This window comes from Myxine glutinosa, chromosome 4 (assembly GCF_964187855.1).
Source record: "Myxine glutinosa chromosome 4, kmMyxGlut1.1, whole genome shotgun sequence".
Classification (NCBI taxonomy): Eukaryota; Metazoa; Chordata; class Myxini; order Myxiniformes; family Myxinidae; genus Myxine; species Myxine glutinosa.
In genome coordinates, this window is record NC_136264.1 from 165,622,950 (window position 1) to 165,639,892 (window position 16,943).

General features: G+C 43.1%; 1 protein-coding gene, 1 long non-coding RNA gene and 1 other non-coding gene across 8 annotated transcripts; 1 reads left to right on the forward strand and 2 right to left on the reverse strand.

Annotated features, from left to right (window-relative positions):
• Nucleotides 1–1,252: 1,252 nt before the first annotated feature.
• On the reverse strand, nt 1,253–1,334 carry TRNAS-AGA (transfer RNA serine (anticodon AGA)). Its single transcript has one exon. It is a non-coding gene; the product is annotated as a tRNA-Ser (tRNA).
• A 519-nt stretch (nt 1,335–1,853) lies between these two features.
• Nucleotides 1,854–9,292, forward strand: LOC137417553 (uncharacterized). The gene is made up of 3 exons (XR_010982465.2): nt 1,854–2,150; nt 3,532–3,629; nt 8,654–9,292. It is a non-coding gene; the product is annotated as an uncharacterized LOC137417553 (long non-coding RNA).
• On the reverse strand, nt 8,843–16,943 carry SMIM14 (small integral membrane protein 14). Of its 6 annotated transcripts, none has more exons than XM_068103478.2 (5): nt 16,825–16,943; nt 16,425–16,549; nt 13,158–13,206; nt 12,799–12,944; nt 8,843–10,037 (listed from the first exon to the last, which is right to left on the reverse strand). In XM_068103478.2, exons 2-5 carry the CDS (start codon nt 16,497–16,499, stop codon nt 9,999–10,001), a joined length of 309 nt encoding a protein of 102 aa, XP_067959579.1. In that variant the 5' UTR covers nt 16,500–16,549; nt 16,825–16,943; the 3' UTR covers nt 8,843–9,998. The 6 variants fall into 6 exon arrangements, with proteins under 6 accessions (XP_067959579.1, XP_067959576.1, XP_067959578.1 ...); XM_068103475.2 differs by having other exon boundaries at nt 12,763–12,944; XM_068103477.2 differs by having other exon boundaries at nt 12,763–12,944; nt 16,830–16,877.

A 16,943-nucleotide genomic window follows, 5' to 3' on the forward strand; every position in this document is an offset into this window, starting at 1 on the left:
TCCCACTCTTCTCCCCTCCCCCCCGTTCCCCTCCCCTCCCCTCCCCCCCGTTCCCCTCCCCTCCCCTCCCCCCCGTTCCCCTCCCCTCCCCTCCCCCCCGTTCCCCTCCCCTCCCCTCCCCTCCCCCGCCCGGCAATGCCGGGTACTTCTGCTAGTTAATAATAACTAGGGCATGCCCGTACTATATATATGCCCGTACTATATATCTATCTAAAATTATATCCCCCCCCCTCTATTTACATGAAATGGTTTGGTCCATTCGCAACGCCAAAGCGAACGGCGAACGGCTTGCGAGTACAGTGACAATCCCCCCCCTCTATTTACATGAATGGTTTGGTCCATTCGCAACGACCACAGAACCCCCCCCTCTATTTACATGAAATGGTTCGGTCCAAAGCGAACGGCTTCCGGAGTTTGGTAAAGAAATCGCCATCGCGTACACAAACGCGCAGGAAAGCGAATGAATCGCAAATTCGTTTTTATTAGTTGTAAAACATCGTTTAACGCCAACATAGCGCCAACATAGTTTGCAAACGTGAAATAAATGAATACGCTCTCAAATGTGCCATCCGAGGCAGAGTGTGTCCGCCACGTTCGGCACACGCGCTAGTTCGCTGCTCTCTGATTGGTTGAATCGTTTTTTGGACATCGCTCGGTAAGTAATTGTCCGATTAATATGAAACCTTGAAAAGGCACATCCTCGGGTCCCCAGCAATATACCTGGCAAGTTAAAAGTATATCGGACCCGTGGTTGTCGAGAAACAGCGGTCACAGACAAACAAACACACAGACAGACACACACACACACAGAGATTACTGGAATTATAGATAGATATGAGTCTCTCGTTGCAAGAAACCTCGACGCTGGAGGTCATTTTGCCCATGAAAGCCTGCCCTGCTATTTCCAACCTATGGTTTTGTTCGTGCTCTCTCTCCTTTACATTGCTGAGCATCAAGCAAGGAAGCAGAAGTAACCATGTTTTAAGTGGATGGGATGATTCGGCAGGGATTCCTTCGAACGACCGACCCTCCCAGACTCAGAGCAGATGCTCCACAGCAACCACTAAACCATCGAGGCTGATGATTGGTGAATGCCTTGTGCCGAGAAATCCCGCTAACATTCCGTGCACTCAGCCAACTTTGGCCGCTGCGGCGTTTCGCATAAAAATATGAATGCATACGTCTGTATAAATACAGTTCGGTACATTCCGCATCATGTTTTCGGAAAGCAGATACTGTAAATAAAAAGACACGTAGTCGGCAGGATTCGAACCTGCGCGGGGAGACCCCAATGGATTTCTAGTCCATCGCCTTAACCACTCGGCCACGACTACAAGCGATGTCTGGAACCACATGCAGCTCTTTTAATATCGAACAGAAGAAATCTATTCGGAATGGAAGTCTCCGAAAATCTTCCATTTTTTGAGCAGTGTATAGGCTACGAAGCACTGTCTCGCATGATCCCTGAAGATTAATGTTTGCCAATGTAAAGAAAGGTAGGATAAGACGATTGCGAATATGACAGGTTCGACGATGTGTTCGGCCAGAACTGCATGAAAATCAAAATTCCTGTGGGTGGAGTCACTCGTCAGCCTTCCGAACTGATGACGTCTTGTGGGTGGAGTCACTACTCACTAGTCAGCATTCCGAACTAATGACGTCGATGTAGGTGGAGTCAGGCCAGATGTCTGAATAATGGACAGAAAGAGAGAAACAGATGGACAGAAAACTATCCACTTTAATGTATAGATTACTAATGGGACGCCGGTAGTCACTTTTTTAAATATTCTTTTTTAACGTTTAAAAAAAACAATAGAACCTTCGGAAGAAAAAAAAACAGCAGGAATTATTCTGAGGCGGTGTATGGCTTGAACCACTGTATGATTAATTGTTCATTTTGGTGTCAGTTATGACTTATGTAATTAATGCAAGATATTTACTTTTTTTAACAACCAAAGGGCAATAATTGTTCGGTGTACAATATGCGAAAACGATGTGAGGTAAAATACCACACGCATCGTGATTGGTGCGTTACTTGGGATATAGAATCGCGTTCGAATGTCGTGTTGCTTTTGGCCGTTGATTGGTGATGGCTGAGGCGGGGAGACCATTGAACGAGCAGGGATACAGAAGGATGATGACATTACTGGGTAAAAATTTAAAATAATCGAATGGTAATGAAATGTATCACGTGTGCTTTGTGAGAACGTTTTGCATTGGGCTAGTAGTGCGTAGTAGTGATGTACCGGTGCGTACGTGCTTGTTGCGTTGGTCTTGGGCATGAAATATTGATCAAACGAGGACTCAGACTGTATGTGGAAACTTGTAACAACCCTGTTATTTTACACTCACATACTCTTTTCTTGCTGATGTTGATTAACGGGCACTTGAAACAACCTGTTTATGGTAGCTTGTCGTGTGTGTGTGTGTGTGTGTGTGTGTGTGTGTGTGTGTGTGTGTGTGTGTGTGTGTGTGTGTGTGTGTGTGTGTGTGTGTGTGTGTGTGTGTGTGTGTGTGTGTGTGTGTGTGTGTGTATATATATATATGTGCGTGCTTGCTTCTCTGAGACCGCTGATGGGATTGCGACCAAATTTGGCACAAATTATATTTGTTGTGTTGGGGCTGAAATTTGTTCGCAGCATAAAAAAAAAAAATGGGGGTCTCTGGGGTTTACCGGGGTCAAAGTGGATCCAGGTTTGACTTGCTTTTTCCTCCAAAACTATAGGGAAGGGGGGGGGGGGGGGGGAGGTAGGAGTAGGTAGAGTCCCTCTCTGACAGGGACGCTAGGGGTAGGGGTTGCCCCCTAAAAGAGGTTTTTTGTTTGTTTAGTCTTGATTAGCCTTGCGGTCCCCATGACAATGTTCTCCATTTTGCCCTATTTTCTGCATCTCCCCTTGTTAACCCCCTTGCCCGCATTTCTTCTTCCACCATCGTTAGCCAAGTCTTTCTCGGTCTTCCCCGTCCTCTACTTCCTTCTACATTCATTTCCATCACTCTTCTCAACCAGTCACTTTCATCCTTCCTCAACACATGACCAAACCATCTCAACCTGTTCCTCTTCACAGCATCAATCACAGGCTCTATTCCCATCATCTTTCGCAATTCATCAATGACATCATTAGCATATATTATTCCTCTTGGAGAGTACTTGACAATTGAACCATGTTTCAATTTTTTTCCATTGAGTGGTTTCGAATATATGGGGGTGCAAATGTTTTCCAAGATGGTGTCTAAACCACGTGACCGATGACGTCATTATGATCACAAACATGCTGCAGCAGTTGCCGCTTCTATGGTGCAAAGTTTCGTGTCGATATAACCAACGCTTGCTGAAAAAAAAATGCATTTTAAAAGTGCAGACATACGCAACCGATCGCTCAACCCTACATTTCGCTTCGCGAGCGCAGGGTAATTAAGCAGAACAAAATTGTACAAAGTGCAATTGGGGTAATAGTTGGGGGGGAGGAGGGGTAACAATACATGTAGACTGCCAAGTACATGCTTTTTGATTTTTCTTTTTCTTTTTTCCAGAAAAACTCACCAGTGAAGCGAAAGAAGTGCAACTGAGCCACGAGCAAGTGTTGGACCATAATAATTCAGTCACTGGTCTCATTAACAGCTTTGATGAGGTCTGAAATATTTTTATTGTTTGTTCTGGTGCAATTGCGGTTATTGATTCTGTAACATTGCTGAAAAGTTTAGCTTTCTTCCTCCTGTTCAAAATAACTTTCTATGACATTGCCAGGTTACTTTAATGTTGTTCCAGTGAAAATGCATTCAGCTTTTTGGAATCTGCTGAGGAAGGCCCACACAAGTTGAGAAACATTTCAATGCTAGAAGCATTCCAGGACAAGAGATTAGATTGAAGGTGGCAAAATTTTGTGATTTGTTGAGGGTGCTGGCGATAACTTGCCTGCTTTCAGCTAACGTCACCGTGGGATCTTTAGCATCCACCAATGGCACACAGGTCATCCGGTTTAGCATCCTTCCTATGGACGGTGGCCACATTTGATGCCTCGACGTGCATGCAAAACACCAGGACGACGGTTATAACTGGGTCAAGATTCAAATCCGGACTAGTGTGAAATACCCATGGGCTATCCTGCCAATATACAATTCATTCCCAAGTTTCCGATGCTGAAACAGAAAAGTAGCTTTGAGAGAAGACCTGCCAACTTGTATACAACAAATCGAAAATGGTTCTCAAGTTACCGAATTTGATAATTGTATCATTAAAACATGCAATGGAACAACATTTGTATGTTGCATATGCTATTACAGACCTGGCTCCTCCCCATTTAAGTATACTTATTTTTCATTTGTGTAACCCTTAATCCTGCCAAAGATTGCTTTCACAAAAAAACATTCCAAGCAAACAAAATAAATTTGATTTATCAGTGTTGGCAAGCAAACAAACTTCAAGAATGTTTTTTTTTTTTTTTAAACCACGATTATCATGTGAACTCTCAAATCCCAATAATAAACATCTCAGGTAGGAAAGCTCTAGCATTGGCCCATTATGCAGTCTTCTGGAAAACGAAATCATTAATTTGTCATCCATTTTATATATTTTTTTATACATAGTCAAGGCTCATGGAAGAGCGAGAACATACAATGGATCATGACACAAAATGACAAAAGGAATAGCAGGAGGAGGAAATGCCAACATCAGGGTCAAGTAAAAAAATAAGATGGACAAACAATGAATGTAAGTAACGCTGATGGGTCGAGGAGAACGCAAGGGTTGGTCAAGATTTTTACAGAAAAATTGAGGGAGGGGGGAATGGGTGGTTTAATGGGTATAGAAAAGATCATGGGTTTTGGAAGAGGAATGATTTGAGATGGTGGTGAACAGCTGTCCTGAAGACATGGAGAGGAGAAAGAGATTGAAAAAAGTGTGGAAGTTGGTTCCACAGGCAGGAAAAAGGAGGACATGTGGAGTTGAGCAGTGGTTCTGGATTTTGGCAGTTTCACTAGAAGGGGATTGCTGGTGGACCAGGAGATTCCATTGAGCTTGAATGCCTTCGTTTCCATGGCGTCAAGCTGAGCAAAGTGTGAGGCAGGGGTGCCAGCCCAGAGGGGATAGCAGTAATCCATCAAGCTGCAGCTGAAAGCCTTGTAGGTAGATAGAGTTCAGGTGTGTCAAGGAAGGATTTTGCCTGACAGAGGATGCCCAGTGGGCGACTGGCTTTGGAGGCCAACTATGAAATGTGGTTAGCCCATGAAAGATCATGGTGAGAGTGAGATGCAGGAGTTTGAGTGACAACCTCTTTGAAAGGGTTGTTTAGAAAGTAGATGGGAAGGTTTGTGGTACAATCCTTAAGAGTGTGCATACGCGTTTCGATCATTGGTTGGTATCTCCAGATAAGAAGATGGAACGGAGTTCTCCCAGGTCTCGAAGTATCCACCTGTTTCAGTAAGCAATCATGATTCATAGACCAATTTGTGAAGTTTTCTTGTTCTCAAAGTTTTCTTCCGTGGGTTATTTTGAGGATCGTCACCGAGCCTCAGACAACTCCCAACTGCAGTTTGTCATAATATTCCCAGGGATGGTTTTTACAATCTCTGCGAGGTTCATTTTTATCATTCCCATTGCTTCAATAATCACTGGTACAATTTTGAAGCTCTTCAAATTCCAGGATATTTTCACTTCATTTTTGAGGGCTTGGTATTTGGTTATTTTCTTGATTTCTGCATTGTTTGACAAGGTGGAAGCTGAGAAGGGGTGAGCAGATGGAGCAAGGGATAGGGGTGGGTACTGACACCATGAAGGGACACAACCTCTGCAAAATGGATGCCTTAGCATTCCCAGACTGGATAACCTGTGACAAACCTTATGGGTTGGGTGGTGAGTTTTCATTTCAAGGTATGGAGGAAAATTCTGCTGCAAGTGAAAGATAAGGCTGGATGAACCAAGTGTTTTGGAGTGAAGAGGTTTTTTGTGAAAGGAGCATGTGACAGAGAAAAGGAAGACATTTTGATGAAGAAGAATGAATGGGTTGTTCCTGATGGCAAAATGAGCAGAGCAAGACTTCAAAATAAATTTTTGAAACTTTTTTTGTGTTAGGAAGAACTTTATAAGTAAGAAACATTTTATTCAGTTTGAGGATATTGAAAATAAGAGGAATGGAGCGGAAATGAGTAACTGAGCACAGGATATGAGTTTGGTTTGGGGTTTTTTTTTTTTTTTCCGAAGTGAAGAAGAGTGTTCTGTTTTGGATTTGAGTGAGGGGAAATGGATTGAGCTGAGGGATACAACAACACAACAACGCATTTTAAAGGCCATTTTCCCTGCAAGAGCGGGGGTTAGCCTTGCGGTCCCCATAACAATCTTCTCCATTTTGCCCTATTTTCTGCATCTCTCCTTGTGGTGTTGGCTTAGCGGTTAGGGTGCCGACTTGGGATCCTAGGATCCTGGGTTCGAATCCCGGTCGATCGCTGAATTAACACCAGGGGGGTTGACTCAGCCTGTCATCCTTCCGAGGTCGGCAAATTGAGTACCAGCTCACTGGGATGAATGATCACGGTGTGTACCCCGGCTTAGAATAGGTACACCCTATCCCGGCGCATCGTAAGAGCCTGACTAAGGGTTGGCGTCAGGAAGGGCATCCGGCCATAAAAACATTGCCTCAAACAGGGAACCATGATTGTCATGGGGCCCGCAAGGCTAACCCCCGCTCTAGCGGGGAAAAATGGCCTTAAAACGATCATTCATTCATTCTCCTTGTTAACCCCCTTGCCCGCATTTCTTCTTCCACCATCTTTAGCCAAGTCTTTCTCGGTCTTCCCCGTCCTCTACTTCCTTCTACATTCATTTCCATCACTCTTCTCAACCAGTCACTTTCATCCTTCCTCAACACATGACCAAACCATCTCAACCTGTTCCTCTTCACAGCATCAATCACAGGCTCCATTCCCATCATCTTTCGCAATTCATCATTTGTCTTCCTCTCTCTCAACGATACTCCGCACATCCATCAAACCATTCGCATTTCCACCCTTTCCAACCTTCGTTGCCGCTCTACGTTCATTATCCATGTCTCGCTCCCATAAATCATAACACTTCTCACACATGCAGCATACACCTTTCCCTTCAGCTTTGACACTCCCCTCCTCATCAGCACGCCACTCAGTTCCTGAAACTTCTTCCATGCACATCTCACTCTAGCAACTGTTGCCGAGTCTGATCCACCTTCTCCATTCAGCATGTCTCCGAGGTAGCAAAATGTTTTCACACCTTCCAGCTTCACGCCGTCTCCAAGATCCAACTCAACATTTTCTCCATCTGCAGCTCCCTCTGTGCACACCTTACATTTGAATGTAGCTGCCACTGGTTAATGACCCTCTCAGACCACTACATTTTTGATGAACCCACTCAGCGCACATTGAATTGAGTTCACTCCGACACCCTTCCTACACACAGCACAGGGCCACTTCCCAGTTCTTTCCACCTCACCACATGCTTTACCACTTGCCATCACCTTCGTCTTTCCGATATTCACCTTCAGACCTTTTGTCTCCATACATTCCTAACACTTGTTCATCTTTTCCTTCAGTCCATCCATACTTTCCGCAATCAACACCAGATCATCTGCATACAACAACTCCCACGGTAAACCCTCCTTTACGTTCTGAGCCAGCACCTCCATCACAGCTACAAATAGTAGTGGACTTAGTACCGACCCCTGATGCACTCCCACCTTCACCTCAAACTCACCACTGTTCCCGTCCTTCGTCCTTACAGCTGTGCGCGCTCTTTTGTACATTGCCATCACTACTCTGATCAACCATTCCTCCACTCCTAACTTCCTCAATGCCCATGTCAATACTTTGCGTGGAACCCTATCGAATGCTTTCTCCAGATCAACAAACCCAAGAAACAACTTCTTCCTCTTCTCCATGTACTTCTCCTGCAACTGCCTCACAATGAAAAGTGCGTCTGTTGTTCCTCTTCCTGGCATAAATCCAAACTGCATTTCGTCGATCTTCACTTTCTTCCTGATCCTCCTCTCCAACACCCTTTCCAATACCTTCATTCCATGCTCCAATAACTTTATCGCTCGGTATGAGCCACACTCCAGAGGGTCACCTTTCCCCTTGTATAGAGGGACGAGGGTACTCGGTTCCCAATCCACTGGAATGCGGCCTTCTTTCACCACCAGATTACAGATCTCTGTCATTCTCTTCACACCCCAACTTCCTGCTGCCTTCAACATATCTCCCACAACTCCCGTCCGGAGAATTTTTTAAAACTATTTTTCGCTTGCTATTTTCACAGACTTTGTCATACGTGGTGTATTAGCACAGTTTTGCATAGAAAATATGCAGTTTGTATGGAGGTAGGCAGGTCTGATATTGGTGTGAATTGCTTGTGGATACTGATAATAACCGAACCAAACAAGTATTTGCATAATATTGTATTTGCCTTGGCTATGGCCGCACTATTATTCGCAAACTAGCAACCCATTTCTTAACTACAGAATAATTGACTATCTGTTGCACGCTTGATGTTCGTACTCTACTCTTAATCCACCCTCCAGAAACTATTGTTCCATTTGTTGCCTTCACAAATAGAAGGGTGGATAAGCCATGCTATGTTCAAAAAATTAAACTGGTCAATAACAACTCATTCCCTTCTTCCCCACCACTACAGATACAAAGAAGATTGGTGCGAGTTTCTCAGAAGTCCATCCCTGAACTCGATCCACATGATGAGAGCTAAAACCGACCCATCCACCCGCACCCCTTCCCCTCACTCCACTTCCTGTTCATTGTGCAGTCCTGTTCGCACCCACTCGATCTCGATGCAGCTAGTCAGTAGCACATTTGGCACCATGGGAACAACAGTTCATAAAATTTAATTACTCATCAAAAGTGCATGGCATCATACAGGACTACATAAATACACAATATTTTGATTCAAATTCTGATTACATTTAGACATGCATAATAAAGAGGCTCTTAAAATGTATTAACATGTGAAAAGTAAATTTAGTGCCTGTAATTTTGTAACAAAAATGTTTAAAATTTTCTTTTTTAAATGGTGAAGATTACATTTTTACCAAGCAAAGCGCTAATGTTCAAGTTTATGTTAGATGTGACGAAACCCATGCATTTGTTTATGAATATAAATTTGTATTCAATTATCAAGAAGCACAATCCTTTTCAAAGCATGGACTCCCTATAAAAGTATTGATCTTTTTTTGATCTAAATTTTCATAATCTTGGATAACAAAAAGGTATTCTATAACGTACAGAGACACATGAGCTACCATAAAACTTTGTAACCAAGTGTGGCAGTTTCTGGAATGTTTTTTTTATGCCTCTGCCGACGAAGTCGCCAGAGGCATTATGTGTTTGGGTTGCCTGTCCTTCCGTGCGTCCGTCTTAGGTTTTCGTTACTGCGATAACTTGAGAACGACTGAAAGGGATTTTGGGGTCATGAGGTGAGATGTCATACGAGATTTAAAAAAATCAAATCCTGTTACCATGATAACTTGTGAACTAGTGATGGGATTTTGACCAAAGTTGGTATAAGTATGTATTATAATGCAAAGATGAGTCGATTCGATTATGGGGTCAAGAGGTCAAATGCGAGATGTCCCGTTAGGTTAAAAAAAAATTGGTACTGAGCTAACTTGTGAACCAGTGATGGGATTTTGACCAAACTTGGTATAAGTACACATTATGATGCAAAGATGAATGGATTAGATTTTGGCAAAGGTCAGAGATCATGTCATGTGAAAATGTGATACTTGAGAACAGCTGAAGGGATTTCAATCAAACTTGGTACAAGTATGTATAATTATATGTAATAATATGGGTGGAGGCATTATTCGTCGACACGATGTTGAAGAGTGCCGTTCTAGTTTTAAAAATTCTGCTAAATGTCATTCGGTCCACCAACTGCAGCAAGGCATCATTTACAAAGGAGGGTTCACCACATTTCAGATGCTGGTGAAGGCCAGGGGTTTCTTTACTTGAGTTAGATCCAGATATTAGTCCAGTGCTGGTGGAGGAAGGTTAGGTCTGTTGCCCTGAAGGTGCAAAATAAACATGCATTTAGAAATGTATTCTGTGATGAAGGTACCATATATGAAAAGCATGTGAACATCATTACCAAGTTTTAATTCCGATGGAGATTTAATATGACCAATCATGGAGCAAAGTTCAACACAGCTTGGCTTTGTTCTGAATCGTACAATTAATTTGCAATTGTCACAGGCTTTGACACAATTACAAAATTTTATTATGGATCCTTGGCATCAAAAAGTTTAATATATCAAAAACAGTTTCATATGGAGTACCTCGCTGCCATTAGAGCATTTAAATTGCATCACATGGCAATAAATGCAAATTGTTAGTCCCAGCTTGTCGGCACGATGGCGGAAGATTCCATTTGCATTTTTCCTGCCTCCATCCCTACCCAGTTTAGAATCTCGTGCACGCACAGGCAACCTGCTAGTGCTAGTAACTTACCAGTGAAGTACAGGAATAGTCGTCACAACCAAACCATCTCAAATTTTTTTTTTTTTTATACGTCTGCCACTGAAGGTGGATAGTGGTTATGTTTTCACCCCTGTGTCTGTGAACAGGATATCAAAGTTGTGGACGGATTTGGACGAAATTTTGTGAAGAGGTTGGAAATGTCAAGGACGAAATTATTGGATTTGGGTGAAGATCCGGATCTGGATCCGAAAATTTATAAGTGATTCTTTACCATTGAGTGATATGGCCAAAAACGATATTACAGCATGTTTCAAAAAGTTGACGACTTGTGACGAGTTGGTAAGGCGACAAGAATAAGCCGATTAGCTTTTGGTTCAGGTCCGAATTCAGATCCGACCTATCTGATCAGTTGGATGCAAAACGTAAACTGTTCAGCCTGATGGGGGTATGCTCTCTTCCAAGTGCTGTTATAATTTTTTTATATGTTACACACGGCCACCTTTCGTGGAAAAACCATAATTTTAGCACAACTCGTATATTGGAGGTTGTACCTCCAGATTTGAGGGCACCCAAACACCATCAAAATGTACGCTTGCTCAATTATTTCCAATCCAACCATCCCCTCCCCTCAACCCCACTTCCATTAGTCAAAACCCAGTGCAACGCACCAAAGCAGAGCGGAACCGTTCTCGGTTATGAATAAGGCTGGTCTAATCGCTGGAGTAATACGGCCTATCAGCCATTATTAGTCTGAGATTGGATAATAGCAGCATTATTAATAGCAACTTGAAATTGTATCACTTAGTTGCTGCACCTGTTTAGATGACGATACAAGAAGAAAAAAAAAAAAGTTTCATGTCAGCACTGTTGGTTTATTCTGGAGCCTTGCAACGTTGTTATGGCATCTGGGTATTTTGGGCTTCCGACGCAAGCCAAACCACAAAATGCAGACTCGACTGTGCATTAATTGTATCCAGAAAAGTCATCGTGGGCAAACTGCAAGCTTTCATAATCTGGACCGTTTACTCATTTCCTGATTCACGTGTCAGTTGTGTCACCAATGATTACCATTGCAGTCCATGGAGTATTTTGCAAGGCTCGAGCTTAAATAGGGAGTAAAGTGAGCAAATGGAGCCAATATGGTCACGACTTTTCGTAGAAAGGTTTTCCTGCAATTCACTGCACAAATTATTGTTGAAATGAATGGGAGTGAAAAATTAACTTCATCAACCATATAAGCTCGGTGTATTTAATTAATGCGTCTTATGGAATTTCCGAAATTTGGTGACCAAGCAAACAAAACAGCCTCGCACTACATTAAACGAGTGCACCTGCAGAGTCTTGTTTGAACTTGCGATACTTGATTCGCCAACTCGATGGACCCGATTGCTGACCCAGAGAGGATCACCACAAGCCAATTCAAGGTGACGGTGTATTTTTAAATTGTCCTGTTTTGCAATATCTCTTGTAACAAGTCTGGTCTTTCCTGTGCTTTTCTTTTTGTTCCACTTATTGATGGGATGGCCACAAGTATTTTGGTGTCGTGATTTTTGATTGCACATGTTGGAAGCCTTGCTTACTCGACTGTGTATTGTTTATAACATCGGTTTGGCCAATGACTTAGACCTTGTGCTTGACTGCCTTCCTGTGTTGGCTGTGCATGCCTGCAAATTGACGGCAGTATATTTTTACAATTTGTCGTGATCGTTTTATTGGAATAGGCTCTGTTCATTTCAACTGGACCTAGAAATGCAGTCAGTGATTATTACAAGTGCTGTTACGAAGGCCCAAATTTTTAAACGTACAAATGTTACATCGCATTACAGTATGTACACAAGATAAAATAGAATTCACAATTTCACCTTGTGTAATATGTTTTGTTTGACCATTTATACTCAACCTGGTCGAATTCTTTTTTTCATCAAGAATTGGAATTAACAATTAATTACATCCAGAACATTTTTCCACAAGCAAAGCAAGGCAAATATATCTATACTAGAGAGATGTTTGTCTGTCTGTGTGTCGCCATTTTTCTCAGATAGTCAAACGGACCTTTGCAAAACTTTTAGGTTCATCAGTGTGTTCGGGAGTGTTAGGCAAAAAAAAATTTGGGGATTTTTTTGAATTGTTCTATTGTGCCTAAGACTTTGTAGCAATTTGAAAGGTAATGAAAAAAAAAAAAAAATGAAAACACAACCTCTGTCCACATTGGGTGGCAGAGGTAATAAAACCTCCAATGATACGCATAGACGTATATCTGATGGCTTAATCAATCAAATCAAGTTTTACTGTGTAGAAGTTTAATACTCGGACCTGCAGCTGGACAATATGCCTTTGCCAAAGACTCACACTGGCAGGAGGTGGCTTGGCATCTCTCCGGCCCCGGAGGCTGGCTGGCCGCAGTAGGAATAAAACGAGGGCGATGAGCAACCATCCAATCACCACTGCAGTCAGTGTAACGTCACCGCTTATGGAAGACTGGCCTGGGCCTGGTACTACAAAACACAATTTTCTGGTTAAGGTTAAGTTATAGAAAATATGTTTATAAGATGTCAGGCACCGAGTACAATTTATCACTGGGATTTAATACTCATCAGACTGTTTATTTGGGTGTATGCATGGGTTGGCAAAAGAGCGAAACAAATTCTGATAATAAATGCCGTGGATGGTATGTTTTGGAAGATCATCATAATAAAAAGATTACTTACATTCTTGTAAACATTCTGAATCGGTGCAATAAAACTGGGTATGGCGCAACTGTGAAAACAGAAGAGTACCAATAAACAGTGATGTTTTGTAGCATTATGTTGACGAGCCGACTACCTACCCAAACTATGGGCGATCTTGTTCCAAGTGTGCAACACGTTATTCGACACATCTTTATTTGGGTGGTGTATAGGCAACCGACCGCTGCCTCAATCACTCCCGAAAAATAACCTGGATTTACGTATACTAGCAACGGTACCCGCCCTATGGGCGGGGCTTCAGTTGGGAAGCCCAAATGAAAAGGCAAAATATCAGAAATTGAAGGCTTTTCATTTTATTTTAAACGATTCATATAAACATCCATTGAATCGTATCACACGCAAATCATCAAAATCGAAACTACATGGCGCCCATTTTGAAAAAAGATTGAATTCTGCAAAACGGAAGCGGCCGCTACACCTTTTTCTCAGTCGCTTTGCACACGCTGCAGTGTTACTTCGGAGCCACACGTTTATAGAGGAAGAGTTTGTCAGGAGTCTACTCTCTCCTGGTACGTAGAATTTCAACAAAAGCACATCACTGTTCATAATCGGTAAATATTATTCCATCGTGTTTGGAAAAATTGGAAAAACCATATAGCTCCAGGGGGTCCTAGGATTACCCACCCAAAATATCGTTGCGATCGGTTCAGCCGTTTTTGCCGTACCTTCGAACTGACAGACGGGCATTTGGTGAATTATAGTAAGATGAAGCAGAAACGTGTACTGCTTATAAATTTTCAGATATAATACGTCGTCGTTGTATGGTTTGGATAATTCCAATAGCACCTCTTGCCCCCCCCCCCCCCCAATTTTTTTTTCCCCAAAACTTCATATAATCAAACTAAACATGCACGGGCACAACTTCAGGGTGCCCTCATTAATCCCTGAAAGTTTCCGCTTCAATGGTTAAATCCTCAGAGGAATAGATAAAGCATACAACATTCCCTTCCATTGCATGGAGATTTCAACAACACAGATAGTTACCCAAAACTGAAGACTGAAATGTGAGTGGAAAAAAAAAGGTTGAGGTTTATAAAGCAAAGCTAGCAGAATTAAATTTCAATACAGCCATGGGCATGCTGGATGGGGTTGAAACCGAACCTTGACAAACAAAATGGATGATAATTTATGGACAGTACTATCCTGGGCTGAGGCACCTTCATAAAAATATAAAAAGCATTTAAAGACACCCACCAGCAAGTTGTAGCTAATTCTAGCAGTGATAGGAAGAAAAATATTAACTTATCAAACACCTTTTACACAATGAAGACAGAAAACTGCCAAATGGAATTTCTGCAGATAATATTTAACCGTATGTTGTCGATTACAAAGCAATGTTCATGCCTTGAAGTTGTGCTATTCCGCGTTTGATTTGTAGTACAATAAATTGACCTGACCAAAACGGTCACGTGCAGTATCCGACATCCTTGAGGATGTCTTATCACGTCCTATGCTTATCACGTCCACCACAGAAAAACGGACCTCAGCGTAGATCTACTGTAATCTATATACTCCACAGAGGATGATAGCATGACCCTGCCTCTCGTTTAAGCAGAATTGCCCAACTTTATTAATTATGCCTACAAAGTTTGGTGACAATGCATGAGGCAGTGGGAGAGGAGATTACTTTTATATAGTTTAAAGGTAGAAAAATGAAACAAAAACGACAATTAATAAACCACAGCAGGGTTGAAGCCATTCATCAAAACAATGGAATTGCGATGCTGTCAACTTAACGACCAAATGGGTTGACAAAACAGATTTCAACGAAGTGCTTTTCCTGTGTGCTCAACGAGCGACGAGATAGGTGTCGTAAAAGATAGCCGATTCATCTTGATGATTTGTGTGTATTACATTATCAGAATACACCACTGTGTGTATTCTATTTTACCAGACCAGATTTCACCAGATCGACGACCTGATTGGATCATCTGCTCTGAATCTGGGACGGTGGTTGTTCCAACCCCGGCAGAGTTATACCAAAGACTACAAATGGTATGCGCCAATTCCTTGCGAGATGGCACCCATTGTACAGAGTTGATTGGCGAAATGGGTGCTTCCTGCATTGAAGTTCATGTTTAAGGAACTCGTATAACTCTTGATGACCCCTTACCCAGTGGAAGACCTCGCAAACAAACTTACGACTGTTTAACTGCAAAATCTGGATAACAATGGATGGGTGGTGCCCATCCAAACTGTGCAGCCACCCAGCTGCTGGTTGCATCATTTTTCTGCCGCTGATGCAATGCCTCTCCATAAGTTATCTGGTACTCATTTTGCCGACCTCGGAAGGATGACGGGCTGAGTCAACACCACCTGGCGTTAATTCAACGGGATTCGAACTCAGGACCTTAGGATCCCAAGCCCGCCGCCCTAACCATGAGGCCAACACCAAGTCAGGAGAGCAATGGAGACAGATCGGAATAATTGCTTCAGTTTATTGAGTGTCTGGTTCAATGACCATGCGGATCATCATTGATGCAGACGATCTCAACTGAGAAGCTCACCGAACATTTGGGTCCACAACCTTAGTTGTTCTGGAGGAGAGAGAGAGACAGAGAGACAGAGACAGAGAGAGAGAGAGATCTGAACAGCTGATCAAGTGTCTGATTCAATCATCTTCCAGATCATCAGCTGGGAAGATTTGACCCTTCATTCTCAGAAAAGGCGGTGGGTCCATGACCTTAATCGTGTCTGAAGCCCATTCGATCAGCCAAAGAGAAAAAAAAGGCAGAAAGAATGTGAGAATATAAAATGTCAGCTAAGCTAAAATGTCAGTATGTAGTTTCATGCATGATTAAGCAAAACACAGTGGAACACGAGGCCAGCAATCATAGTCTCCCTTAACAATAGAGGTCCAATGAAAACACTCCACACGCAGGTGGTCCTTCGGGTTTTGGCTTTTCAGAACGAGGCACCACCTTGATGTGTAAACAAACCGCGTGCGCAGTTTCTCTCTGCTCTTGTTGAAGTTTTGGACTTGGAATGTTGGTATTTTGTTGTTGGAGGTTTTGCATCTTCTTCACACGCAAACACCTCAAATTCGTCGATCGTGACTCGCTCAGGTGGACAAGGTAGATTGTGAACGAACCGGTTGAAAATAGTCACGGAAAACACATTCCGAACGAGACATTCCGTACGTAGTGTCTGGTACGTGACGCACAAACAACCGAAGGTACAGGTAAACTAGATGGACCGAACGTCGGGAGGAGTCCCTGTTCGACGTACCAGGTTGAGGAGGCGTCTCATGGCGTGTTCGTGCGAGCAGATGCACTCGCACGGGTCAAAGCCTCCCTCCGCCATCGCAATTCGTTCCGCGGCCCGAGAGAGACCAGATGGACTGCTGCTTTGGACTGGGACGGGAAACAGATCGAAATGATCGACACAGTAAATGAGTAAAACAAGGACGAGGCGCGACCGACGTGGATACGAGCACCAAGTCACCCGCAACTATCGATCGTACCTGGTCCCCGACCGAGATCGCCGGGGTGCTGGGAAAGGGTATCACAAAGACGAAACACCGCACGATTGACCGGAAGAAGCACCAACGACTACTAATAGTCGGGGTCAGGGAGACCCGGAAATAAAAACAAAGGCACAGCTACTTAGAGCAGCGAAAAACACTTACTCTACCCGCAGCGGCAGCTCCTTCCACGTTCCACGACCGCGGTCCAAGGCCACGTCACGCATATGGGCGTGTCCACGATCGTTTTTCCTCATTCCTCTGTCCTTCGCTCATTCATAAAG

What these genes read in the sequence shown, in the direction of transcription:
- SMIM14 (XM_068103475.2), bottom strand. Translation starts at nt 16,499, where the DNA reads ATGGCGGAGGGAGGCTTTGACCCGTGCGAGTGCATCTGCTCGCACGAA. An exon ending in TGAGACGCCTCCTCAACCTG is followed by an intron (nt 13,207 to 16,424) that starts GTACGTCGAACA and finishes CTGTTTTCACAG; the next exon opens with TTGCGCCATACCCAGTTTTA. An exon ending in GGCATATTGTCCAGCTGCAG is followed by an intron (nt 10,038 to 12,762) that starts GTCCGAGTATTA and finishes TTGCACCTTCAG; the next exon opens with GGCAACAGACCTAACCTTCC.